At 44.4% G+C, this 27,996-nt stretch overlaps 2 protein-coding genes across 2 annotated transcripts in view; both read left to right on the forward strand.

Moving 5' to 3' along the window:
- Positions 1 to 8,864, forward strand: part of DBNDD2 (dysbindin domain containing 2) — a 32,724-nt gene extending 23,860 nt beyond the window's left edge. The window contains exon 4 of the mRNA XM_044440246.1: positions 457 to 8,864. Within this exon, the coding sequence (XP_044296181.1) occupies positions 457 to 659 (203 nt within the window). The 3' untranslated portion in view covers positions 660 to 8,864. The remainder of the gene's footprint in view (positions 1 to 456) is intronic.
- Positions 8,865 to 11,548: 2,684 nt separating this feature from the next.
- PIGT (phosphatidylinositol glycan anchor biosynthesis class T) lies at positions 11,549 to 27,907 on the forward strand. Its single transcript, XM_044440318.1, has 12 exons — positions 11,549 to 11,756; positions 13,707 to 13,884; positions 16,061 to 16,188; positions 17,825 to 17,925; positions 18,390 to 18,476; positions 19,423 to 19,510; positions 19,614 to 19,711; positions 21,057 to 21,222; positions 22,202 to 22,402; positions 25,853 to 26,018; positions 26,177 to 26,260; positions 27,385 to 27,907. Exons 1-12 carry the CDS (start codon positions 11,573 to 11,575, stop codon positions 27,635 to 27,637), a joined length of 1,734 nt encoding a protein of 577 aa, XP_044296253.1. The 5' UTR covers positions 11,549 to 11,572; the 3' UTR covers positions 27,638 to 27,907.
- The last annotated feature ends 89 nt before the right edge of the window (positions 27,908 to 27,996 follow it).

Below are 27,996 nucleotides of genomic sequence, written 5' to 3' on the forward strand. Positions count from 1 at the left end.
GCAACTGTCAAAGGTTTTGTGGCAGGTCAATCAAATGTGTGGAAAGAGTTTTCTTACAGAATGACATTTGAACTCCTCTGACCTGAAATGTGAGCATAGAAATTATTTTGAAATTGTTGCTGTGCCTATACCTTTGCAAGTAAGTTGCATGCAGTGAGTTTGAGAATGAAGCGGGGATAGTATGCAAATAGCATCATACTACTTCTTGGTGTTCCAGTACACAATTGCATTTTCCATGTATAGTGTGTTATTCTGTGTCGGGCCATACAGTGCCTGTGCTCCTCTGAGAAATTGTAGCAAACGCTCCGTTTGTTTCTTCACCTGAAGTGAGGCTGCAGCAGATGGGACAGCCTAGTTTAGCAGGCCAGAAGCAATTAGATGAAGGGGAGGGGGGGCAAGAAAGCACTAGAGGGTTCATCAGCTGTGTGTTCCCTTTTTACCTCTTCCCTTGCTCAGATTCCAACCTCTACCAGGATGAAATTTCTCTGCAAGTGCCCAACACAGCTGAGATCAAATCGCGGATCTCATCCACATCCTCTGCCTCTACGGACCTGAACAGCCTGGACACCAGCGAGGAAGGGGCCGAGACCCCCGTGGTGCAGTCAGATGAGGAGGAGCTGCAGCAAGACGGCCCTGACGAGCAAGAGACCAAGAGCTAGCGTGGAGGGGAAGACTGTGGGGCTTTGCATCCCCCCCACCATATGGACCTTGCCAGCAAGAGGTGGTGAAAGAGTGTGGCTGGCTGGCGCTTCGACCCCCTCTGAGTAAACCTGAGAGGGTTTGCAATAAGCCTTCCCACTGCAAGACGGCCCATGCATGGAGAAGGCAAGAAGCAGAGGGAGAATGGGGTGAGGCGAGGGGGAACACCAGAATAACAACAACAATGATGATGCTGGTAACTTTAAAATCTAACTCTTCTGGCTTTTACAGCTAATGCTCCTGCTTCACCCACCCTGACTACCCAGTTAGCTATGGCCCCGGTAACTATTACTGGCCTTCGTTCTAACTTCCAGTCTTCCCCAATCCAGAGCGCAAACATATGCATCCACATATATTCAACTGGGACATATGGGGGAGTTCTATTCCTTTCAGACGAGCAACTGGGGTGCTGTGTGTTATTGGGAAAGGACCAGTGAGGCTTTCTGGATAGGTAGAGTAAGAAGAGAGCTGAACTATTAAAAGGAATCTAAGCAGGAAAAAGCCACTGGGACTGGGGTGGAGCTGGCTCTTGTTTTTGTTTGTTTTTCTTACATCCCACTCTGCATTATCAGACTGTAAATGTACGGCCTAGATTGGGAAGTTAAGAAGCTTAGGAACAAATGGCTCACAAGAAGGAAAACAGACTCCAGGGAAGTGATGCCTACTTATAATAAGACCTGGATAATTTCTGACCCTCACAGCTGAATGCAACCTCGCACCAGCCATGTCTGCTAACCCAGCAGGCACTTGATAAAACCACATTGCTGATTGCATGAGGTTATGAAACAGATGGGACCCTTGCCTGTACATGATGATAGGGTATAGTACAGGAGAAGACAAGGTGATAACGACCAGGTGCTTTCAGTTACAACTCCCATTTGCCCCTGCCAGTGTGGTGGATGGCCATGGAATATAGGAGATAAAATCCGGTCTGGAGAGCCTGCAGGTCTAGGCCTACCTCTGTTGTAATACGTGGCTGGTGGGTTGCATTTACCTTAATGCTGCCTTCCCAACTTGGCACCTTCCAGATGTGCTGGATAGTAACTCCCCTGAATCCCAGCTAGCTAGGTGAATAGGAAGGCAGTGTAATAGGTCCCACAACCTGTACAGGCCGGACTTAGGTGAAGCACGCCCTGTTAGCAGAGTAGTCATGAAATGCTGTCTGGCTAGTTTTGGAGTGACCCAAAAGAGTTCCCTTCCTTGGGGTGGTGGCTAAGAGCAAGGGATGTGTGAGAGCAATCTAGGGATTAAAGTCTTTGCTTCAAGTGTGACTCCCAGCAGGAATGCACAAGATGGATACAGGCGAGCTGCCATCTCTTCCTCAGCCTTTTCTTCGGTACTTGAGGGACAAACAGGCACACACACACACACACACCCTTACAGCAACTTGCAGATGGTTTCAGCTCTAAACATGTGGAACTCCAAATGCAAAGTCTTTTTCATGAACAGTCATCTTGAACACCAATCCATGGAGAATGACTGATAGGCATAAGGGTGATGTTGTAAACCACCCGAAGAGCTTTGGCTATTAAATAACACAGAAATAAAATAAAAATGTGTAAAGAAATTAATTGAGACAGAGTTAAACTAGTGTTTTCTGGAGGGCCTGAAGCTCTTCCATAAAACACATGAGCTGCACACCGAAGCCAAGGAACTCACAAGAGGGTCGACAGAAGACTCCTGTGACTTGACAGATCCACTGCCAGTCAGAGCAAGTTCTATGGTCTTTTCTTCTTGTTCGGAATTTGCTGTGACATATTCAGACACAGCTATTCATACCTATATATATTTCTTAGTTACCCTTGTGTAACATTAACAGTGAACACTCTGTACAGTGACAAAAAAAAAAAAAAAAAAGAACCAAGAAGGAAACCTGCATAGGAAATGGAATCTATTACTCTAGAGATGGGGAATGTATGACTCTCAAGATATAATTGGACTCCCAACTCTCATCAGATCCAGTCAGCATAGTCAAGAATGATGGGAGTTATAATTCCAGCAACACTGGGGGTGGGGGGTGGGGGGTAGGCACAGGTTTCCCCAGCCTTATACTGAATGAAGGAAAAGTCCCCCAGGACCAAATGAATATAGGAGGGTTGCTTCCAAATAGATAGTGCCTGATAGCACTCATCAAAAGGCTTTGTATAGCAACACTCTCTTTCCTTCCTTAACTAATTTTATTCTGGTAAAAAAAGATGGAAGTAGTAGGGAAACACAGCAGGGCTACAAATACAGTATGTCTGAACCCTCATAAAATCGGGTGAATGATGAAGCAAGGTGATTGCATCATAAAAACCTCACCTTGAAGTACCTGAAGTCTGAATATTCATAACTCTTTAGATAATACACCCAGTGGCTTTTATCTCTTGATAGCTTCACTATGGGAAGTTACTGCATTCCTGGATGGAACATTGTCTTTTACCTGTGGCTATAGCATTTAGTCAATTAATTGGTTAGATTAATCGATTAAAACATTTTGACTAACTCAAATTTTTATTGCATTGAAAGATGAAAAAGTCAATGAATGGCATCACTTCATGATCATAAGCTATCTGTTATATGTGTGTAATATGGATAGAAAAACCGTATGTGCAATATTGTATCAGAACACTGAATGATTTCTGTATAACTCTTTTAATGGAGCACTTAACAAAATCTATCTTATCCCCAAGTCAACTTTAAGACAGGTAATTTTGTCAGTTTACAGATGGGTAATTGTGCTGAGAAACAGTGACTGCACATAATATTAAGCCATAATTTAAGCTAGCTATGGTTTGTTGCTTTTACCATGAATTGACTTGCAGGTAAGCAAACAAACTGCAGAATGTTTTCCTTATTTCTGCTTTGTTTCTCTCCTACTCATTTCACTCACTTCAGAACAGTTTGTTATTTTTTATTTATTCAACTTGTATTCCACCACTATACTAGTTCAAAGACTAAGTGGAATAAGTTTCATTTCCAGACTGCTTTTGCTTTCTACCTCTGTCTCACAGGTAGAAAGCAGCATAAATAAGCCAGGGCCAAGTCATGGTTCTGGGTTTAAGCACCACAACATGCCATGATTTAAATCAGATTTCATAAGCTAACAGCAAATAGTGGTTTCTGTGATTTGCAGGTGGTTAACCATGGTTTGTTTCTGGAGATGGGTTCAGACACAACAATCCATGTTTCAACTAATCTTCCCATGGCTTTGCATTTTGTGTGAACCAAGCTTCTGAGTTACCTATTATTATTCCCAGCTGAGGTCCCAAGCCTGAGTTAAATGCAACCTTCTCTGCAACCTTTGCAAATTGAAAATTGTCTATCACTGAGGGTCATTTCAGACACTGCAAATCTGCAACACAGAAAATGAAGCGGCACACCAATCTTGCCAAGTTGACATGTGTCAAGGAGCCGTGGCTGATTACAGTTTACCTGTATGTGTGCACACTGAAAAAAGATATTTATTCAGTCTTCACACATGATAGTCATGTAGTCTGCATGTATTTCCCACACTGAAAACAGACGTGGGAAATTACTAACATCAGAAGCAGCTGTCAGGTCATGTGAAAGCCTCTGTCTACAATCAAGCACACAGGTAGCAACCCTGTTTCAGTGGAAAAACAAAATTGCACTGACTATGAGAGTGGAAAAGAGCCTGATTTATAAATAACCTTGGGCCAGCCCAGTTTCTGGGGAGCTCCCAGAAGCTGCCTGGCATTGGCACTAACTCAACCCTCTTAGGTCTCAGCTACAAAATCCAGTACTGCAGCATTCATCCAGGTGCAAATGAGTCATGCTGTACTTGCAAACCCAGCTCTGGCAATTGCTTTTCAGAAGGAGGCTGAATACAGAGGGGAGGACTAAAAGGAGGAAGTGACTCAGGGAACAGGTGGGTGGGGAGGGAATCCAATGCTAGAGATCTGGTAGCCACAGAGAGAACCCACCCTAAGCAATGAGAAAACCAGTGGAAAAATACAAGCACTAAAAGGGTGAACTACAAAGGCAGAACACAAAATGTAACTACTTTGCCGGAAAACTCCAGACAGGAACCTTGTGGGAGAGCTGAGCGCACTGGTGCAGAAAAGGAGCAGTCTTGCACCGTCTTAAAGACTAACAAAAATATCATGGCATAAGCCTTTGTGAGTTCATGTCCTCTTCACCAGATGCGTCTGTAGTTGTGTGCCCGCCCTCTCCAAGGTAGCACCCTCCGGATGTTTTGTGCTACAATCCCCATCAGCCCCAACCAGCATGGCCAATTCTGACCACTGTAGTCTAAAACATCTAGAAAGCACGATATTGGCAAAGGCAGCCACGAGGGGGAGGGGGAGGACATGTAAACACTGGATTCAAGTAGCAATGAAATGCAGCGAAGGACAATTCAATTTACAAGTGAAGATAAACTAGGCTTAACATTAAATTAGGGTGCTGTAAGCTGTGCAGAAGAGGGAATTTGAGCAGATGTAGTTACTGCCGCGAAAGTTACACAACTGCTACAGAGAAAGGAGCACTGCCCTCTTTTGGACAGAAGACGTCTTCTGCATTTAACTTGCAGTGTTTTTTTTTGCAAGAGGAGAGGTTGTTGTTTAATGCTGGCAGCAGTGTGCGTGTGGTGAGGGGTTAATGTTTTCTACCTCTGCTGCTGTACTGAGAAAAATCCCTCCGCCAAACATGAGTTTCTTCGTGAAAGAAATCCTCCATTGGTGCCAGCACAAAGTGCAGAGGACAGATTTTCCGCAAGATGCTACAAAGAAAGAAATCAGGAGTGGGGAAGGAAGAGCACTTGCTCTTGCAGAAGAGGCATAGCTCAGTGACCAAGGACAAGGGTTCCACAGAAAAGGCGCCAAGACCAATCCCTGCCATCTCCAGGTATGGATGGAAAAGGATCCTGTCTGAAATTCTGGAGAGCCGCTGGCAGTTGGGGTAGACCATGGATAGGCAATTGTGTGCTCTCTAAATGTTGGGAACTACAACTCCCATCAGCTTCAGCCAACTTGACCAGCGATCATCAATTATAAACTTCTGGAGGGCACCAGCTTGCTAACACTTGAACCCCTGGACAGTCACATAAACTAATGATCTGACTTGATATAAGGCTTTGTAGGTTCCAACTTTTCTGACTCGCATAAAACCAGACTGGAGAGGTGATGAATCTATGTATGGAATGAGCTGGCTCTACACTAGTGGGAAAAATATAAGAGTTGGTGTTATTCTGTTAGCACTTCTGCAATTGCCAGCAGAACAACTCGTTCAAGCAACACCTGGTCTAAAGAAGTCATCATGAATGTTGAGATAGCTTATAGAATGGCTTGGGAAATGCCCATAGAACAGCTTGTGCAAGCAGAACTGAAGTACTGCATTTGACATTTGCCTGAGGATGAATAGGAGCTCTCAGGCTTTGCACTAGTGCAGCCTTCCCCAAGCAGCATAGCCAATGGTCAGGAATCCTAGTTGTATTCTAAAACATTTGGAGGGACCATGTTGGAGAAGACTGTTCTAGTGGAATGACACCATTGCACACAATGCTGGGAGATCACACTGGAGAAAAAAAATAAGTTGACATAGCAATATAAAAAGCCAACCCAGATATTATCTTAAACATATGATTCTTGCAGAGAAAGAAAAGGCAACTATTCATCTAGTTCCTCCTCCCCACCAACACAACATCTAATAGAAGGTACCTGTGTGTCCTGATATCAGTATGTTCTATGTTTCCCTACCACCCACCACCTGAAATCAAGACCGTGGAGGTGAGACACGTAGAATGCTGCACCATGAGGACATAGGTAAGTTCTATTAGACATTCACATCTACCAGCCTGGAAGAGTGGTGGCTGTTTTTTGGTGATAGCTGTCCATTTACAGCACCATCTAGAACAGCCCATACATATATTCCTGATAGCAGGGATATAACACATGATTTGCATTTGCCGGGGCAGCAAGGGGCAAATATTGAACAGTAACTGTTAAACTGCATAGGAAGAAGTGAGAAAAGCATTTATAATCTTATTTGAATCAGGAGATACAATATCCAATTTTTAAATGAAATGAATGTATTCATAAGAACTGTTTCATCTTATCAATGCTGGATTTGTGTATAATCTTACATAAGTAGGATGGCCAGAGACACCCAAATTCCTTGAATTACCGCCAAAGAAAAGTAGTACTGTATAACATATTCAAATAACATTTACAGTGGAGGTCTGTACTATGTTCTTTCAGATCTAAACTGTGTCAGATATTTTTCAGCTTTTAGGGAGCAATCCTATGGCCCCTAGACATTGTCTGAGGGGCCATAGTACTCTGGGGATTAACCCATCTGAGACCAGAGACAACACTCTGGCCTCAGAAGGAAAAGAAGGATCTGATCCCCATCATCCTAACAATCAGCATGGAAACAACTTCACTGGCTACCTTTTGAGTTCATAAAATCAATCTCAGAGAGGAAGAATAGTGGGCAAGACAGGAAGGAAACTGGAAATTCTCTTGCGTCTCTTCCAGCCTCCTTTCCTCCCTTTCCAAAGTGATATTGCTACATAGGCAAACCCACCACCCATGAAAAACACAAAGCAGAAGACGGCCTTCACCAGTTTTCTTATCCTGATTGGGTAATGAGAAGCCTCCAACTGTGAAGACTTCTGAAAATCAAAGGTGCAATTGATAGGACTGTGTTCTTGGACTTACTTTGCAAACAACTGCATAGTTTGGGCAAGGATCTCCAAAAATGAGCTATGTGTCCAGATCACCCGAGTGTTATCATTGCACAATCCTGTAAGTTCTCTTATGAAGACCCACTCTGAACTCTTCTGGTAACAGTCCATTGAGTCTCTAGAGCACATTTCCAATTCTGCAAGTAGTAGTCAATATCAAATCCCAGCAGCACTATCAGGGCAGATGTGCAGGGTACGACTCGTGCGGGGGGCGGGGGGGCAAGTAGGCCTCCAAATGCAGCAAGAATGGCTTCTCACAATTTGCAGTGTCTGAGATAATACACATTGGCATCTGAAGAGCACTTCCTCTTCCCAATAAATCATTAATTTCAGATTCTAAAATTATCTTACTACATCACAACTAAAAACCAGTGGGCCTGCTTGTCTGCTTCAAATGAAGGCTGTGTTTAAATAGCTTGATATAAGCGTGATTTGATGAAGTACTCAATACACTCCAGCTTCAGGCTCTAAGAGAGGGTGACTGAGGTCTAAGCAAAGACCATGCCTACCCTCTAGTGGAGAAACATGAATTCTGGCGAACTGGGAAGCATGCTTACAGCCGGGCTGATGCTTAAGGGTAGGCATTGTTGGGCACCCACACTCCAGCAAGGCCCCCTGTAAGAGAGCCTAAGCTTGCTTCTCTTCATCATCATTGCAATCAGCTTGTTCACCTGCTTCTTCCTATAGCCACTGGTGGCTGTGGGCAGGAAGGAGGAACAGTGGGCACCACTGCCTGTTTGCGCCTTGTCTCTTGCGAGGCAAGCAAGCCAGATGGTAGCAATGAGGAACAGGAGGAGTAGCTGCTGTGGCTGGCAACCATGCTGGTACAACGGTAGGCTCTCCAAGAGAATGGATTTACTGCCCAAGGACCAAGCCTTAGCAAATGGCCTAGCTATAACCTCATTAAGGCCAAAAGCCTAAGAAAGACTTACTATGCTAACCAGAAGGGTAAGCCATCCCCCAACTGTCCCCTGCTCTCAAAAAGCCTGCCATCCTACCAGCACTGTTGCCAGCTGTGGATCTAGCAGGCTCCTATTAGTAGGCCTCTGCCGGGGTGTGAGCCCTTGATATTTGTGCAAACATGCCAACCTTTGATCCTGACCCTGAAATCCCACTGAAGCCAATGGGATGCTAGATAAATACATTTAGAATTGGGATGCAAGTCTTGTCCCTCTTCCAGTTAAAATAGGTGGAGGGGAGGGAAGCTTCAGAAAAGAAGAAACTGAGTTTAACACATGTCTATATATTTTTCTTTCTTTCTAAATTTAGTTTTAATCATTCAGCCAAGGAGGTTCTCTTGCATTACTCAAAAGCTTGCACACTGCAGTTTGAGCATTAATTGGCTGCAATACAAGCTATTATTTCCATAACCGTGCACTCTTTATTTCTCTACTGTATTAGTATGGGTACCTAACTTTTGATCTTTTTATTCCTCCAATAAAGCTGGATCCCCTACCTATCTTATGTTTTCACCACACTGCTTTCTGACAAAGACTTATTGGCCTAGGCCCATTTTTTTTATTTAAACATCATTTTAATTGTTAAAACATATGATCTGGCCAGGGCAACTTCTTCTTCCTTCTCTTTCCTCCTCCTATATTATTTATTTACTTATTTTATACTGATAATTTTAATTTTATATTATTGTGTTTGTAACTCAGTGTATTTTTTGTATTTTTGTATTTAATGGTAATTTATTATGTTCTATTGTATTTCAATGTATTTTATTGTGTTGTAAACTGCCCCGAGGCTTCGGCAAGGGGTGGCATAGAAATGTAATAATAATAATAATAATAATAATAATAATAATAATAATAATAATTTTTAAAGAACCGTTTCCCCTATCATAGAAAATGGATGCAGAACTCTTAACTGCTCTGTCATTTGGAGCCTGGAGACATTTGTCAAGTCTGGGCAGCAGTATTATTTGAACTGCCTTAAAAGCACCTGTTTCACTCAAGGTGGCCTTCAAGCTCTCCATTAAATGCATACTCTCTCCAGGTCTGTTGAGACACTAATTTATGGCAGAGAAATGCCACAGACAAGCAGATCAGATTTTTTTTTAAGTGCTGATAAAAAGTGCTTCCAGTTTGGCCCTCCACAGGAATCTAAAGAGTTGCCAAGATATGGAAAGCCTTCTCTTGAAGCCAAGAAATGTTTGCCAGGGTCAAGTTCTGCTTCAGAGCAATAGCTGCTAAGTGCAAAGTGAAATGCTCCAGCCTGTTCTCCTCCATGTTGCTGACATCACCATGAGAACACCAGCTAATCTCAAATCCCACAAATGTGGCAAGAATGCCGGTGGGAAGCCTGAGATGTACTTTATCCCCATCCTGAATAGCAAATATACTAGTGGCTGTACTACAAGAACTGTGCCGGCTCATTTCAGAACTCTGGTTTATACAAAAGCCAGTGGGACGGGTAGTTGAATCTTATTTTAATACTGGGAATGAGACAGCATCCTGTACTTCACTGAAGACAGCAGGCTAGTTTAGAGGATTCAAGGTATGCAATGGGCACATGGCTTGATCCCCCAACACCCTGCTATTCCCTGGCGTTTGCCCTTGAGGTACAGACTTTATTTCTCTAGTGGTAAAGCTGATCCTGTGAGACTCTCAACTTTCCATCAGGGGCAATTACATGTTAATGTCCCTTTTAATTTGATCATCTGGTCGTGGTTGGTTTGGGTTCTAGCTAAATATAAGAGGTTTGTCTTTTCCTTAACAGATCATCAGCAGGAAAGGAAAGAAGGAAATACATTTTTTTTACATTACATTGCATTCTACTTTTTTTTTCTCTTGTAAGGAACCCAGAGAAGCTTGCATAGTTCCATTTTATCCTGAAAACAACCCTGCAAGATAGGTTATGCTGAGAGTGAGTGTCTAGCCTATTGATTGATTGCACTTATATACCACCCCAATAGCCCAGAGGGCTCTCTGGGTGGTTTACAAACATTAAAACCCCAAATACAGTGTCCAATCCTAAACAAATAAATAAATTGGCTACACCAGTAAGCTTCAGGGCCAAGTGGGGACTAGAATCAGGATCTTCCAGGTTCCTGGTCCAATACTCTAGCACCACACCACCCTGGCTCTGAAGTGCTGCTGCTTGCTTTCTGATAGATACCACTAAGGCATGGCTGGGCAGGAGCTGAAATGCAACACATCTGGGGGCACCAGACTGGGGAATAAAAATGTAGCCAGAAATCCACACCTGTAAGCCTGTTGATGAGAGCACTGTGCAACTATCCATATGGCTTAAAGGTTCTGTAGTGCTAAAGTGTGAAGCGGAATTCTTTCAGCAACATCCCTAAGGAGAGCCCAATAGTTTGGGCAGGTGTATCTTCATCTGTTAGGGGAGCAGGTCTGCCATAAAGCTAATGGATCTTAGGATGCAATCCTATATTTACTTAGACAAGAAAAAAGCCCTACAGCCCTCAGCGTTCTGCCTGGGGCATTGGGAGTTACGGAAATTTTTCTTGTACGGTTAATGGCCCAATACCAAAATGCTTTGCATTACATCACGGAAGGATATATTGCTGTTGGAGAAGTCATTTGTTCCATCCCCTGATTTAGTGGAGCTTGCAGACTAACTCAGCTCACAGGGAGCAGGGAATTCTGAAGGGGGTGGCAGATGACGCCAGTGCCCTTGCTGACAATATCAACAACAAGAAGTGTGGGTTCACAGTTTTTATATGCTCTGCCTCCACTATAGCGCTGGCCTTAACATCACCTAATCCTGAGTCACTGCCTGCATACGCATAGAAAATTAGAATGATAGGCAGCCGGAACTTTCGTTTTCAACAGACCATTCTGCCCTCCCTCTCACCACCACCTTCATCGGGGAGGAAATGAGAGGAGCCTACCTATATATCTCTATCTGCAGCCCCTTAACGTACGGGCGTCGGGTACTACTGCTGGTTTGGCACTGTGTGCCGTGTGACCCACCAGGGCTCTTTTCATACTTTTAGGACCCGGGGGGGATTTAAAAACGGCTGCAGTGACCCCGGAATACCTAACTGAGATAATAACTCTATCATTTGTAGCTCTGCTTTCTGAATCTCGGCGAGCGCCTGCATTGGCTACAAGGATACGAAAGGCGGGCTTGCAGCGGCCCTTCTGTTTTCCATTGGCTCGGTAGTGCGAGCCGGAGAATGGGCGGAGCTTCTCTTCCCGGGGCGCGACGAAAATGGAGGTGGCCAAGGCGCTGTTCGGGCTCCTGCTGCTGGCGGCAGGGCTTGTGGAGAGCGCGGCCGAGGCCCCGCGGGATTCCTTGCGAGAGGAGCTCTTGCTCAGCCCGCTCCCTTCCGGGGACATCGCGGCCACCTTCCAGTTTCGGACCCGCTGGGACTCCGACCTGCAGCGGGAGGGCGGTAAGGGGGCGGAGCCTGTCACGGCCCCTGGGGCTGAATGGCCTCCGGGCGGCAGGCTTGGTGCGAGCACGGGACGTTGCTGCCCAGAGGAGAGTGGGAGCGCGTCTGTGCGCGGAGCTTTGCACTGGATATTCCTCCAGTATATTGGTATTTCCTCAGCCTGGTACTCTGCAGATGTGTTGTCCCGCAGGCTGCCCCGTCCTCGGCCCGCACGGTCACATGGGGCTTCGACTCCTTGCAAGACAAAAATGTAGTGTAATTAGAAGGCAAAGAATGCAATCTTGGGTGTATTTATTTAAACTCAAAAGGATTTGCTTCCAAGTAAACATGCCCGGTATGGGGTAATAACGGCAATTCGAGGCGGTTCGGTTGGATGCAACAGCCTTGATCGTAAGTACAGGCTGTTGTATTCAAGTAAGTACATGTAGGTTTGCTGTATAAGGCTTTTCTACTTGGAAGTAAAAGTTTAATTGAACTTGGGGAATATCTCTTTTCTAATTAAGTGCTGCTACCGTCCTAAATCTCATTGATTCACGTAAGGATTGCGGATTCTTGGACAAACAGCTGACCCCTCTACAGTGTTATTGCAGGAATACACAAACAAAATCCCCTACTGAGCTGCTCTATGTCTCCTGTGAGCAGCTCCTGCTCCTCCTCCTCTCCTCTGCAATCCATTTTGCTCCCTGTGCTGAATGATAGTAAATGATCCAGTTTGGTGTCAGAGAGCCAATGATTAAGAGCGTGAGTCTGGGACTCTGGCAATCTGAGTTCTAGTCCCCACTCAGCCATGGAGCCAACTGACTTTAGGTCAGTAACAGACTCTCAACCCAACATACCTCACAGAGTTGTTGTTGTGGGGATAAGATTGAGAGCAGCAGGAAGAGAATGATGTAAGCAGCTTTGAGTTCATTGTAAGAAAAAAGAGATATAAATAAATAAATGGTCTCCCCTGCTTGGGCAGAGGGAATGCACATTAAGTGCAGGTTTACAGGAGTGAGGTGATGCATTCTAGATGTTCGGAACGACAAATGCCTTGGTCCTTGACTATTGACTATGCTGCTTGGATGGGACTGGTCATTCAAAACATCTGTGGGGCACCAGGTTGGGGAAAGCAATTTAGCACTTCATGAGATCAGCCTGAATGACTGGCAAAGCATTGGGACCCACACACTCTCCCTTCCCTTTTCTACATAGCCAAGAGGAGGAGGAGGACAACAATTTTGATAGTTTGATTTCACTTTGAATGAATCCTGGCTTGGTGCTGGTTTGAATTCGTGTTTCTGGTTTGAAACAAGCTCTGGTCAGTTTCACAACAAGTAAACCATAATTTATGAAGTTGGCATATTATACTAACCAAGATTTGTTTCAAATTGGGATCCAAGGATCCTTTAAAAGTAAAACAAAGCTTTGGGGAAATGAAACTGGACTATGTGAGAAGAGTGACATGAGCCCACTGTTGTATGAATGAGTTCCAGGGCAAATGCGTCTCCCTGAAAATCTTGGGTATGAGCCAATCTTGCTGGTACTGCTTCCAGATTAGGCTGTTATTATGCCATTGTTTTGCTTTGTTGGTGGCATTTCACAAGGATCCAAAAATTGACTTCTACCAGGAACACTTCCATGTTTTCTCACTACTTCTGCCTTCTTAACATAGAAGATCCTCTCGTAAAAGATGGTCTAGCTGTACAGTGACTTTGGATTGGTAGTGCTAGGAGCTGTTGGGAAGCAATGAAGACATGAGGTAGGAAAAAAGAGAGCAAAGCCAGTGCTACTGCCAAAGAAGCAAGTGCAGAGTTGCAGGAGAGGGAGACAACCTAGTCAGCTATGAAAGAAGGATACTGACTGACTAGCATGAGTGCATGGAATATGGCTGCAACGGGAAAGTGGGTGGAAGAGAAGGGATGGTCTTCTAACTGTGCCTAAGCATTTCTCTTTTCCTGTTCCCTCCAGTTTCTCATTACCGGCTCTTCCCCAAAGCCCTGGGGCAGCTCATTTCCAAGTTTTCTGTGCGTGAGTTGCACCTGTCCCTCACACAAGGTTTCTGGAGAACACGGAGCTGGGGCCAGCCTTATTTGCAAGCTCCTGCTGGAGCTGAGCTCTGGGTCTGGTTTCAAGACTCTGTCACTGAGTAAGTGCATGAGCTGACTGTGACTCTTACACTCCTGGGCAAGTGTGCAAAGGCTGGTCTGCCTTCCCTTCCCCACTAGTGATGCAAGTCCAAGACATGAAGGTGGCCATTATATGGTGTAAATTAGTAGAAAGTGTTAGTTTCGCTTAGAAATTCTAATGTTGCCTAGGTCCTATTTTGGTACTCAGCTGTTTGACTGAAGATGGCCAAGACTTACAGCTGTTGAGGACTAAAAAAGTCCCCATTGTTTCTTGTCAGACCGTGAGAGACAGACAACACCAGTAAGTCATTTTATATTAACTCCACCCCCTTTATTGTAGGTACACACCAGTAAGATAGAATCAGCCCTCCTCCAATTGGGATTGGCTGCCACAGTTACCAAGCACACTCAATTGATATGTTTAGCTTTTTATAATGATTAGGAGCAGAAAAAGTCATAGCAAGAAACATTACTCAATAAAAGCAGGACACATCTATCAAAAAGGGTTAACATAATCAGCAAGAAACATTCAGTCACATTTTGTACATGGTTATCTTGACCCACATCACCCCCAGGACAGGGGTTGGCAACCCACGGCTCCGGAGTCGCACGTGGCTCTTGAACCCCTCTGCTGCGGCTCCATTGCTCAAAACATGGGCCAACACAGCTGCTGATCTGCTGGAAGCTCCACTCAGGAATGAAGCACTAGCTAGTTAATTAAATCAGCTAGTTAAGTACATCGCTACATTCCTCTGCTAAACAAGCTTCCTGCAGGCTCTCATGTTACAGAAAAGATTCTCTTTGTCCCAATGTAATCTCCTTCATCTGAATGTTAAAAGCTGTGCTTGGGACCTGTCACAATTCACAGCACTTGACTGTTTATCTGCTAATCAGTCACTAAACACACCTATATCTCGGCACAGCCCCTATCTGCCCCCCCCACCCCGTATAGGCCAACCATGGATTAATGGTACATGGGTAGATTCTGTTTAATGCATGCAGCCCTTTAGCACTGACTTTGACTCTTCAGGAAGCTGTTCTCCTATTCAAAATATATGAAAGGAGTCCTACTAGTTTATAATGTAAGATTAAAAATAACAGTTTTTAGTGACTGAACAAGAGCTGCAGCTAAATCATAATGAAGATATACATAGCATTAAGGTAAAAAATGATATATGCAGTGTTATCTTCATTTTAGATATCAAAAGGGGTTTGCGGGGAATGCCATTGTCCCTCCTATATCACAGCGTACTTTTTCAGAAGAGTGGATTATTCTTCCCCACATTGGTGTTCTCCAGATGTTTTAGTTTACAAATCCCATCATGCCCAGCCAGATTTGCTGATTACTTAGGACAGTGGAAGTTGTACTTTTGTTATGGTTAGCCTGAAGTGACCCACTCAGGCAGAGAATACTGGTTCCATCTTACCCAGGTCCTAGAGACAGAAGCTTCCTTTCTGCATTCAACTGCAATGTCTATTAATGGTAAGCCAGATCAATTAATGCTGCATTGCAATACAGATGACCTGGCTGAGGGCATCTGCAGAGTAAGCACTGACTTTCAGCAAACAATTGTTTCTCAAGTAGCCAGATGCCTGGACAGTACCAGTAAGAATATAAGAAAAGCCATGCTGGGTTGGGCCAAAGTCCATTTAGTCCAGTGCTCTGTTCACAAACTGGACAACCAGTTGCCCATGGGAAACCCACAAGTAGGACATGAGTATGATAGCACCCTCCTGCTCCTGTTTCCCAGTGACTGGTATCCATAGGAATATTGCCAGATTGGGAAAGCTGAGCTAGTTCTTGTATATCTGCCTTCCCCTACCTGGCACCTCTAGATGTGTTGGACTTCAACTCAGCCATTAGCCGTGCTGACTAGGCATGATGGGAGCTGCAGTCCCACATATCTGTAGGTCACTGAGTTAGGGAAGACTGCCTATCCATTAGTGCTAGAAACTTTATTCCATAGGCTTGTTCTGTGGTTCTAAAATTGGAATGAAGCCTTCACTTCTCATTTATTTGTTTGCAGCTTTTATACGGTGCATTCTCTGCTGGCCAAATTGCCCCCAAAGTGGTGTTAAAACCCGAAACACAGCTTAGCACTTAAAGAATGCAGTTTGAAAACAGTTTCTAAAGTACCATCATGAAAATTTCAGGTGACTCATAGGACATTGTCTGTTATGTTTTCCCTCATCCAGTGTTGACAAAGCTTGGAATGATCTTAGCAACATACTCTCTGGGATATTCTGTGCCTCTCTGAACTTCATTGATTCCACCAACACAGTAATTCCAACAGCATCCTTCAAACCTCTAGGATTGGCAAATGGTAAGAGATTCAATGTCTGTGTGCACGTATTATTACTTTTTAATCAAACAAGCTCTCTAGGCATTGTGCAAAATCCATTGAATTGTAATAGTAGTACATTAATGAAATCCAAACACAAATTTTAAAAATCTAACCCTGCACACAACCCTGGGGATCACAACAAATTGTGGCAAGTTCTTAAAGAGATGGGAGTACCAGACCATCTTATTTGTCTCTTGAGAAACCTATATGTGGGTCAAGAAGCAACAGTGAGAACTGGACATGGAACCACTGATTGGTTCAAATCAGTGGTTCAAAATTGAGAAAGGAGTTTGGCAAGGCTGTATACTGTCACTCTGCTTATTTAACTTATATGCAGAGCACATCATGAGAAAGGCAGGGCTAGATGAATCACCAGTTGGAATTAAAATTGCCTGTAGAAATATCAACAACCTCAGATATGCAGATGATACCACTTTAATGGCAGAAAGTGAAGAGGAACTAAAGAGCCTCTTGAAAGTTGGCTTGAAACTCAACATTAAGAAAACTAAGATCATGGCATCCGGTCCTCTTACCTCCTGGCAAATAGATGGGGAAGAAATGGAGGTAGTAACAGATTTTCTTTTCCTGGGCTCCAAGATCACCGCAGTCGGGAACTGCAGCCAAGAAATTAAAAGATGCTTGTTCCTTGGGAGGAAAGCAATGGCAAATCTAGACAGCATACTAAAAAGCAGAGACATCACCCTGCCGACAAAAGTGCGTATAGTCAAGGCTGTGGTTTTCCCAGTTGCAATGTATGGCTGTGAAAGCTGGACCATAAGGAAGGCTGAGCGCTGAAGAATTGAGGCCTTTGAATTGTGGTGCTGGAGAAGACTCCTGCGAGTCCCTTGGACAGCAAGGCGATCAAACCGGTCAGTCCTAGAGGAGATCAACCCTGACTGCTCTTTAGAAGGCCAGATACTGAAGATGAAACTCAAATACTTTGGCCACCTAATGAGAAGGAAGAACTCACTGGAGAAGAGCCTGATGCTGGCAACAATTGAGGGCAAAAGAAGAAGGGTCCGGACAGCAGAGAATGAGGTGGCTAGATAGAGTCACTGAGGCAGTTAGTGTGAGCATAAGTGGACTCCAGGGGATGATGGAAGACCGGAAGGCCTGGAAGAATGTTGCGATGGGTCAGACATGACTTCGCGACTAACAACAACAACCCTGCTTAGAAATATACCAACACAATAAGATAGGAGTTGCTGCACAGCACATAATTCTCTGGTGAGAGAATTTCATATCTGATAACCTGCAGGAGAGTTCCTGAATTTTCCACCTGTAAGGACAGTGGAATTTTTTTTTGTGGAAGCCCAGCTCTTTTACTGGGCTTCCACAAGAGAGAGTGCCTTTCCCAGAGTGCCTCCACTCCTCTGATATACATTGCCATTGGGATTCTGTCAGCCCCATCATTGCAGGCATTTAAGAAAGTTCTGCAAACATATTTTACTCTGGCCTTCCCAATTATACTTGTTTTGGTTGCTGTTTTATCATGCCTTTTATTATGTATTTTGTCAGACACTGACTTGGGAGGGATCCTGTCCTGAAAGGTGGCCAAGAAATAGAATAAAAATAAAATAATAACAATTTCTAACCTTTCTATCCCATGGCTTAGTTACGGATCATCGTTTCCTACGATATGCTGTCCTGCCTCGGGAAGTTGTCTGCACCGAGAACCTCACGCCCTGGAAGAAGCTGCTGCCATGCAGTTCAAAGGTGAGCATGTGGCTGCGGTCACAGAGACGCAGTCTTGAAGCAACAGGTGCTGTGCCTCTGGACTCCTTCAGCCTAGTGAAACATACATTTGGATATCTGCAGCTTTTGTGTGGAAGTTCTGCCTTTTCAAGTGGGTAGCAATAATTGGGGTGAGATTATAGGAAGCAGTTATACGTGGTTTCTTACTTACCAGACTAATTATATAAAAAAGTAAGAGTTGGAAGGAGCCAGTATGGCCATTGGGTTTAACCCCTGCTCCATGCAGGATTGAAGCATCCCTAACAGATAACTGTCCAATTGCACCTTGAAAGCCTCCGGTGTGGGAGAGCCCACAACTCCTTCGATAAGTGGGTCCATTGTCATATTACTGTTAACAGTGAGGAAGTTTTTCTGAATGGCATATTTCTAGTTATTCTATGGAGTAGATGCTCAGCCATGTTCTTTGTTTCCTTTCATCTCTGCAGGCTGGGCTGGCTGTTCTGCTAAAGGCTGAACACTTGTTCTACAGTAGTTACCACTCCCAGGCTGTGCATATCCGTCCCATTTGCAGGGTGAGTCTGGCTGTGCTGCATCAGAAGAGATGTCAAAACCTTCCCCAAGACTTAAAAATTCATCTCACTATCTAGCTGTTGCCGTTACTGCTTTGAAGCTGCTGCTTCACAGCTTTGACTCAACTGTCTTACCGCATTTTGTTGGTTCCCGGAACACATAAACATTGTGGGTGATGAACTGCCATGATGGCAATCCACGCTACTTTTCAGCATGCAAAAAGTGGCATTACTTCCAGCTCTGAAGTTCTGATGGAAGGGCCAGGAGCAGGATTTACTTGATCTGAATCCAGTTACCTGAGTGTGATCTCTTAAAATCTGTAGCAAGGAAGCTGTCCTGTACTGGTTAAGGAATGGATTGGTCCCTGTGTATCACAATCTGTTGAGGTGAGAAACCCCATTTTGTGCACATGGTTTAGCAGTCCCCTTTGCAATTAAAAACATATCTTGCTGGCACGTCCACAGTTCTGAAGGATACAGCAGAGCTTTCCTCCTCCAAATATAGCTTTGGCTCTGGGTGACAGTGTTGATCTGCAAGTTTTGTTCAAGTTTGTCAGCTCTGTTGGCTGGCTCTCCCTTTTTTAAAATTGTTTACCTTTTTTGGGAGCAAGCTGCTGACCAAGAATTCTCCTGCATTTCTTTCAAGACCCATGTGTGGCACAAACTGGCCCAGCTGCCATGAACGTGCGTCTGCCTGCCTACCTGATGCTTTGCTTTTCTTTTAGAATGTTCTTTGACTCTTACTTGTTAAAAGTAGGTTAGAAACTCTGTATGCATATGTTTTATTTCTCCATCATACTGTCTTTTAAAATGGATTTTAAAAGAAAAGGGGCTATTCTCTTTGGGAAGGTAGTGTTCTAATGTTGAGATTGCTACCATTGTAATATTTTTAGACTATTGCAATTTCAGATGCATGATTTCTTTCTCTCCTTTTGGCCATCTCTCTTAGGATGCCTCTTGCTTGAGTGTGTCATGGGAACTGCGACAGACTCTCACGGTTGTCTTCGACAGTTTTGCCAATGGCCATGGAAAGAAAGGTAAGAAAGGTATCTCAAACTACCCTGCAGTGTAAGACTACTCTGTATGGTTACCTTTCCTTACACATCTCTTGACATGACTGTTGTGTTGCTCTCTCAACAGACTGGTCCCTCTTTAAGATTTTTTCTCGCACTCTTACTGAAGCATGTCCTTTGGCATCTCAGAGCAAAGTCTATGTTGACATATCCAATAAAGGCCAGGTAACCTTTTCCTTTTCACTTTTTCTCAATAAGCTAAAGCACCCATGCCATAAGAGGGTGCCCAGACGCAGCTTCATTTGAGCTTTATGTATTACTGGAGTCTCCAGCCTGGTGCCAGTTTGTACCGGTATACCGGCAGACACCTCTGCCTATTCTGCCTGATTTTTTGTTTTATAAATATTTTTAATTAATTAAAAACACACAGACAAGGGGGAGACTGAGAAGCTGCAAACAAAGTGCTGCGTCCCAGCACCATCTGCATTGGATTGAAAATTGTGTTTTTGTGTTTTGGAGATCACTTCCTGCCTCTGCCTTATACTTAAGTTGTTGAGTAAGTTGCTTTTCTTTCACTCTCTCTCATTTGCCTTCTGGAAAATGTGTTGTGGGCCGCCATGACCACCATGGTAGCCATTTTATGAATGGGCAGCTGCATCCTGATGGCAGCAATTTTGTAAGAGGACTCATGATACCCTCTCATAATTCCAAATGGCTACACTTACTTAAAATGGTTGTGTTCTCCAACATTGACTCCATAGTGTTGCTCTCTGATGAAACCAGATTTGCTCTGAGTTGACATGGCTGAAAGTACTAAAGGGTATTTAGTCAAAGATCTACAGGCATTCAGGTGCTCCATGTCCCCGTGACTATTGCAACACACAAATCCTTGAGGATCGAAGGGAGTTCAAATGACCCCCTCAGTGTGTATATCCATTACATGGTGAAGGAGAAGTGGACCATGCCCTGCTGAACCAGCCTCTCCATTTCCCACCAGTGTCAGTGCTTCATTCAGTGCAGTGTTTACATGGAGAATCTTCATGCTTACAGTTCAATGCAAGCAGGCTCTCCAGCGGTCGGGCCTCCTGATTGCACAGGGAACCCGTAGACACATTAGTTCCCCTTTGATGCGTGATGTGCAAGCCATAGGCATCCGAACTGTGAGCCCGTGGGTTTTGTTTAAACTTTGGTTTTAAATTTTGTATTGTTAAATGATGATGTTTTAATATGTCTTTAATATGATGCTTTTTATTGTCCTTTTAATATGCTTTGTGAACGGCCCAGAGAGCTTTGGCTGTTGGGCAGTATAGACATTAAAGAAATGAATGAATGAATACATTATATACACACATGGAGGGAAATGTAATTAACCTGGTGTTTTCCATTTGTTTTGGACAGCAACCCATGTTTCCTGGTCATTGGCTGTGCTGTCTGGGACTGATGGGAATTGCAGTCCAAAACATCTGGAGAGCACCGGACTGTCCACCTCTGCCTTAGATATTCATGGTTGTGGTATGGGTGATCTGACTATCTTTCTTGAGGTTAATGATGATTTTGTTTGCGTTTTCAGGAGAAAGAGTTACTTGACATTTCCCCAGCTCCCTTGTCAGTGCACGAAGCATCTGTCCAAGGAGACAGAAGAATTTATGCTGTCTATGACCTCTTGAACCCAGCACTCTTCAATACCTCTCGCAGCCTCAATGTGCAATTAAAATGGAAACGGCCTCAGGATAGCTGTGAGTGATCAGTGGCTTTCCTACATCTAATGCCCATGTCCTCTCTTCTAGCAGTGGCAAATGGGCGCCAACTGAATGGGGTAGACTGAGTTGTGCATTTTGAATTTGGTAAGTACGTGTACTTAGCTGCACTGAAGAAGCAAGATGAGCAGTGTCAGGATTGCTGTTGCTGTCCTCCCCAACAGAAAAGTTGACTAGACTGTCTCGACTGGATACCATATGCTTGCTGGCTGTAAGAGGACAGCAGGTTTTGGCTAGAAAAGTTGGCTAGAGTGCCCATATTAGGCAATAGTCAACCTGACGCCCTCCCATGCAACTTCCATCAGCTCCATCCAGCATGGCAAGTGAACCTGGGACGTCAGAGATGTAGTCCCAGACCTCAAGATGTGGACATTCTAGCCCCCTTTCCTAGCCAAAAGCTGTTATCCCCACATGCCCTGCTTAGTTGCTACAAGGGAGGATGGAACAATAGCTATTTGGGGGGGGGGGAGGGGGAGGATTCAGTGCAGCTTGGGAGTACAGAGGGACTTTCATTTTCTTACTCAGCAAGGAAGTCACACTTATTTTCAGAGAAATGCTTGGGGGTTTCCAGGGGACTGAGGGAAGAAGGGTCAGAGCCAAAACCACTAGCATATTTTAGTTTAAGGCTTTTGCTGCCAGTAACAAAGCCATAGGAAAGGCATTTCAGCATTTGCCGTGGTGGGATAGAGGGACATGGAATGACTGAGAGCCAGAGGGAGATGGGTGAAGCTAGGGAGGGGAGTGGGGCTATCTGAAGAACGGCCTGGCCCGAGGTGCAACACAGTAACACTGTGGAACCTCGGTGTTATTGAGAATAACGACTGGAACCTCAGCCTACAATTCTAATTTGGGGAGAGGTGGCTGAAAATGTTCCTCTGTCTACACACTCATTGCATTTAGTAGTGGTGCTGCTACTGAAGTTTGATTCCTAACCTTTGGCTTAATTTCCATTCTGCAGTGGATCAGACAGTGCCTGTGCTCCATGCCCAGCGCTACGTGAGTGGCTATGGCCTTCAGACAGGAGAAATCAGTACCCTGGTCTATAACACACACCCTTACCGGGCCTTCCCTGTGCTACTGCTGGAGACAGTACCCTGGTATCTGCGGCTCTACATTCACACGCTGACCATTATCACAAAGGGAAAAGAAAACAAGCCAAGTAAGACATAGCTTTTCTGTAATGCCTACTGCCCCATACCTTGCTGTCTGGAAAAGTACCTTGACTTGTGGAAGAGAGTGGCATAAATAGTGTGTCATGGTATACTAGCCCAGAGTTGGGCCTTGAGATGTGTTTGACTGTAACTCCCATGGCCATACTGGCTGCGGAAAGTGGGAGATACAGTTCAACACATCTGGAATGCAGCTGGTTGTCAAGGGCTGATATATACCATGTCTTATATGCCTGTGGACAAGTGTCAGGCCAGCATGTTCCCTTATGTTGCACCCTGACAATTCAAGATTTTGGATTGTTTAATTTGAATTCTCTGCTTCATCTGAAACAAGTAAGTCTACTTTATACAGACTTGGATCTATGTACCAAAGCTGGCATATGAGACGGACAGGTGAGGGAGGTGCATGTAGGCCTGATGTTGTAGGCTTCATAAACCAACTTTTATGAATCTGAAAATGTTATACATTCATTGGAACAATATGCATTTGTTCTTATCTACATGTAAGAATTTTCTTCTTTTTTGATCCAGAATTAACCAGTTAGTAATATAACATGATTTCACCTGAAATATTGTGTACAGTTCTGATCACTGCCACTAAAAAAAGGATATTGTAGAGCTGGAAAAGGTGCAGAAGGGGGCAGCTCAACTAGTCAAGGGGCAGGAGTAATCCCCCTGTAAGGGAAGGATACTAGACTTGGAATTGTTCAGCTTAGATAAAGGGTAAGATGAGACATGAGAGGGGTGTCTAAAATTATGCATGGGACACATTTTTCTCCTCCCCACTAATTCTAAAAGCCTTGAACATCTCATGAAGCTGATTGGAAACCTAACTCACAGGGTTGTTGTGGGGATAAAATGGAGCTATGTGAGATGTCCTGGGTTTTCCACAAGAGAGAAAAGGTGGAATATAAATGTGGTACAGTGGTGGTGGGTGGGAGATTGAAGGAGATGAAAGGAAGTACTTCTCTGCACAGCATACAGTTAAACTATGGAATTCATTAGCACAGGACGTGGTGATGGCCACTGAGCTGAACAGCTTTAACAGGGGATTAGATCAAGTCTTGGAGGATAAATCTCTCAGTGAGTATTAGTCCTGGTGGCTGTCTGTGACCTCCATTATCAGAGGCAGTGTGCATCTGCATACCGTTTGCTGTGCAACATGAGCAGGTTGTTTTTGCAGTCATGTCCTACTTGTGAGTGTCTTGCACGCAGATGGCCAGCTGCTGTGTAAACAGAATTGTGAGCTCATGTGGACTGTTGGTGTAATCCAGCATAGCTCTTCTTATGTTCTTGAGATCTATAAAATACAGAGCCAGGCACTTTGTAATTTATTTCACATTAAGAAAAGACTTTTTTCAACATAAACAAGAAGTGTAGTTGGTGCAGAAACCAGGTGGGTGGAATGTCCATGAGACAGGAGAAGGAAAATGGCATGAGGTTATTAAATGACATACGTACAAAGCATCGCCTGGTTTTGTTCAACTGTGCGGCTACCTGTGGGCAGGCCACCATTTCTAGCAGGGTGGCGGCAGGGTGAGGACAGAACACTCCCATTTATTCCAAGTTTCCCACTATTTCTGCTTCCACTGCCATGCAGTTGCCTTTTCTCTGTCCTCACAGGTGAACACAACAGGGCAAATAGGTCCTACCTGTTGGGGGACTGCTTTGGAAGCTGCTTTCCTGCATTCTGAGCAGTTCCTGGAGGTGCCCAGGTGGCAGCAGACGGAAAAGAAAGAGTGGCAAGGAGTTGCAGTGCTTATCCAGAGCTGCAAGTGTGTTCTTGCTCCCTGTTGAAGCATTCTGAAAACAGTAGATTCAGATAGGGAGGCCTGTACTCAAAGGGTCTTTGAAACCATTGGTAAAGTGCTGACAGAAACTTCAGGTTTCTCTAAGAAAGACATGGAAACCAGACTGTTGTAGCAGTAATGGGGATTATGCAAGTCTGCATAGGGTTGGGTAACCTGCAGTCCTCAACCTAAAAACCTCTGCACATGATCAGTTCAGACTTCTGACCCCTTCTATGGCAGCCTACTATGTGGGAAGTGAGAGAAAGGGGAATGGTAGTGGCAGGAAAAGGGGTGGCCCTAACTCACTTTTGGCTCTGCTACTATCCAATGCTGGCTTCGCCCTGTTTACTGCTGACATGTAACCTGTGACAGATTACTTATGACCGAAACAAGGCTGCTGCCATATAGATCGCTCCAGCAGCAGATACTCTGTTTGCTTTGATAGAGAGTGGCCTGGAGAGGTGCTGTAAGACAGACAATCTTCCAGAAGTGCTGCAGCTATCCCTCTGTTAGTCTTCCTCTTTCAGGAGGACAGGATGGGCCTAACCTCGAGAGATACTGGCAGAAGGAGAACAGCAGATCCTAGTATTTGGCACCATCTTTCAGTACAGTCATGACAGAGGAATTCTATAACTGCCACATTCTGCTACAGTGGAGGATCTTGAGGGCTCAATAATAAGCTGTAAATGACTCAGCACACTGGAAAATGCTTTAGGAACATACTACCAACTTTTTTGTTTGTTTGTTATTCCCACATGTTTCAAGTCTTTCTAATTAGCCCTTGCAACTTGTCACACAGGAAGCTTTTGGTTTTTCCCTGACCAAAGAATGAGAATGCAAGCTAGGGACTGTTGGCTTTGCTCAAGAAAGCTCAGCATGTCCTTGCGTGAACATAGATTTGAAACCAAGCCTGACACTATGCACTGGATTCATACTTGGTCATATTTAGAGTATACCCATTGAAATCAGTGGGACAAATCAGTTGTGATTAGCTAAACTCACATTGATTTCAGTGTGTCCACTCAATGCATGATGAAATCTGGATCCAACCTTTTGTCTGCTACAGTATAATGTCTTCTGAAAGCCTGCATGCTACATACTTTATTCAGGAGAAAGCCTGACCTTATCAATAGGAAGTATTTCTAAGTAGCTGCATATACATTGCAGCCATGTTCTGGGATCCTGTAAATACCTATTAAGAAGTCCCATTGAGTTCAATTAGGTTGCTCCCAGTTCTGTCTGTCTAGAACTTCAGCCTACATTTGTTTGTTTCCTAAATATTGACTCTGCTTAATAACATATAATAGCCATGTTGGATCACATCAAGTCCAGCCTTTTGTTCACACAGTAGCTGACCCATGGCAAATCCACAAGCGAGACATGCATTCAGCAGCACCCTCCCACCCATGAGTCCATGATCTGTACCCACAAGAGTTTGCATTCCAGATGGGGAGAAACAGAAGCTATCAGATAAATAGCTTGTGATCCATGTTGCTTCTCTGCCCTCAATGCCACTGCAGGGGTGCTGGGGAGGTCAGTTAGGCCAAAGTAAACAGCGTTCCTTCAGGCATAATGCAAACATCAAGGAAGGCTTTTTGCTTATTTTATTTGGCAAAGTGTTGTGTGATGATAGCATGTCTCTGGTGCTAGGTTATATCCACTATCAGCCTGCTCAAGACCGACAACGGCCCCATCTCTTGGAGATGCTTATTCAGCTGCCAGCAAACTCTGTCACAAAGATCACCATCCAGTTTGAGAGAGCCTTGCTGAAGTGGACAGAATACACTCCTGACCCCAACCATGGCTTTTATGTGAGGTAAGAGGTTTCAGGAGGCCAAATTCAGCATCTGGATTTGTCTGCCTTGGGACTGACTGTCCTGCCTTGTGACTGCTTGCTTCTTTCCCTAGAGGGACTAAAGCTTATATAATCAACCTCTCTCTCTTTTCACGTACTCATCTTTTTTTGTTCTGTAGCTCATCTGTCCTGAGTGCCCTGGTGCCAAGCGTCATTGCAATGAAAAAGGAGGAAGATGATCTAAGCCCCCTCTTTGCATCACTGTAAGTCAGCTCGGAGATTACATTCAGTACAGTTTTAGAAATGTGCTCAGGGTTGCATTCCAGTGATGGCCATTCCAAGGCCAAAAGAGATGGGTCCAAAATACAAACCTATTGCTAATGGCTCCTACTGACAGTAATTAAGCCTTGGGAAAGGCATTTCACTTTCTCAGAATCTGGGGAGAAAGCTGTGCAAAACACAAAATGATGGGCAACTATGGGGACAGCAGTGGGGCCAGAAGAAGAGCGTGGGGCCTTCTGGGGAACCCTAAGAGGGCAAAATGTGGCCTGTGGGCTGCAGGTTTCCCCTCCCTACATTGAAGTTCTGCTGGTGTGAATAACCTGTGTGGAATTGGTACAGCTGACTAGTACACTTTTACTGAAGACAAAGTTCCCTTAAACCAGGTTGGAGTATTTCATCATCTCACTTGGTGTTGTCTGCTCTGACAGGCAGCAGCTCAGCAGGGTCTCAGGGTCCTTTCTCCATCATGTGCTACCTGATGCTTTTAACTAGAGGGGTCAGGCATTGCACCTTTCTTTAGGGACCTTCTACATGCAAAGTGTATGCTCTCTACTGCTCGACCTACAGTCTCTTATACCTCTCAGCCTGATTCACAATGGAGTGTCTTTACATAGATAGAAAATGCTGTGGTTGTGCATGGAATGAACTGCTCCCATGGTTGTGAGATTCAGGAGCACTTGCAACAGATGACAACATCCAACTGAAGAATGAGGCCCTCAGCCTAAGTTGCTGTTGCTGGTTTTATTGAGCAGCTTTCCCCAACTGGATGCCTTCCAGATGTGTAGCGCAACCCATCTGGAGGGCACCTAGCTGAAGAAGGATGTTATAAGGTATAAGAAGTTTTCTTATGAATCTAAAATCCTAGCTTTTGAGCATACATATTAATGGCATGTATGACCTTTAAGCACTTATGCACTGAAACTGTCCATACAAAAATTCTCTTTGTGAGTTTTTGAAACTGCTTGTCCCAAAAAAAAAAAAAAAAAAAGTGACACTCTGGTTTGTCTCCAGATGTGTAATCTGAAATGTTACTGTTGCATATAAGGCATTTGAACCACATCAGTCTCTGAATCTGAGGCTTTTTCCTTCTTCTTCTCCCTTGTAGGTTTCCTTCCTCAGATGGCTCCAGCTACTTTGTGCGCCTCTACACAGAACCACTGCTGGTGAACCTGCCAACTCCAGACTTCAGCATGCCATATAATGTCATCTGTCTGACCTGCACGGTGGTAGCTGTGTGCTATGGCTCCTTCTACAACCTGCTGACCAGAACCTTCCATGTAGAAGAAGCCAAGAAGGGAGGCCTAGCCAAGCGACTGGCAAACATAATCCGCAAAATGAGAGGTGTCCCTCTTCTTTGAGGGATTGGTCAGACACGTCATGGTACTTGAGAAACTCTAAATCCAGAACTTAAAGAAGCAATCCTGTGACCTGCAGATGTGCTCAGCATTTCATCCTTGGCAAAAGAGCCGTTGATGTTTTCCATGTTGGTGGCAGGCGTGAACAGTTGCTGATCTTGGGACTGTATGTGCAAAATACCCAGGGGGAAATGTGTGCTCTTTTAAGGGGTAACATTAGCCACATTAGTTTCTACAGAAAAACACTGGAAATAAACGTGACCTGTGACTGAACTTTTATTTCTTCTCCATTGGGCTTGCTAAATTGGGGCCATTCTAACTCATTGCCCAGCCTGTTTCCATTTTCCTCTGCTCGTGACTTC

This window comes from Varanus komodoensis, unplaced genomic scaffold (genome assembly GCF_004798865.1).
Source record: "Varanus komodoensis strain SLA01 unplaced genomic scaffold, ASM479886v1 scaffold37, whole genome shotgun sequence".
Lineage (NCBI taxonomy): Eukaryota > Metazoa > Chordata > Lepidosauria > Squamata > Varanidae > Varanus > Varanus komodoensis.

Bases quoted from the DNA above. Each gene is read 5' to 3' on its own strand.
- PIGT (XM_044440318.1), top strand. From the start codon at position 11,573: ATGGAGGTGGCCAAGGCGCTGTTCGGGCTCCTGCTGCTGGCGGCAGGG. The intron at 18,477-19,422 runs GTGAGTCTGGCT...CATCTCTCTTAG, and splicing joins ATATCCGTCCCATTTGCAGG to GATGCCTCTTGCTTGAGTGT. The intron at 26,261-27,384 runs GTAAGTCAGCTC...TCTCCCTTGTAG, and splicing joins AGCCCCCTCTTTGCATCACT to GTTTCCTTCCTCAGATGGCT.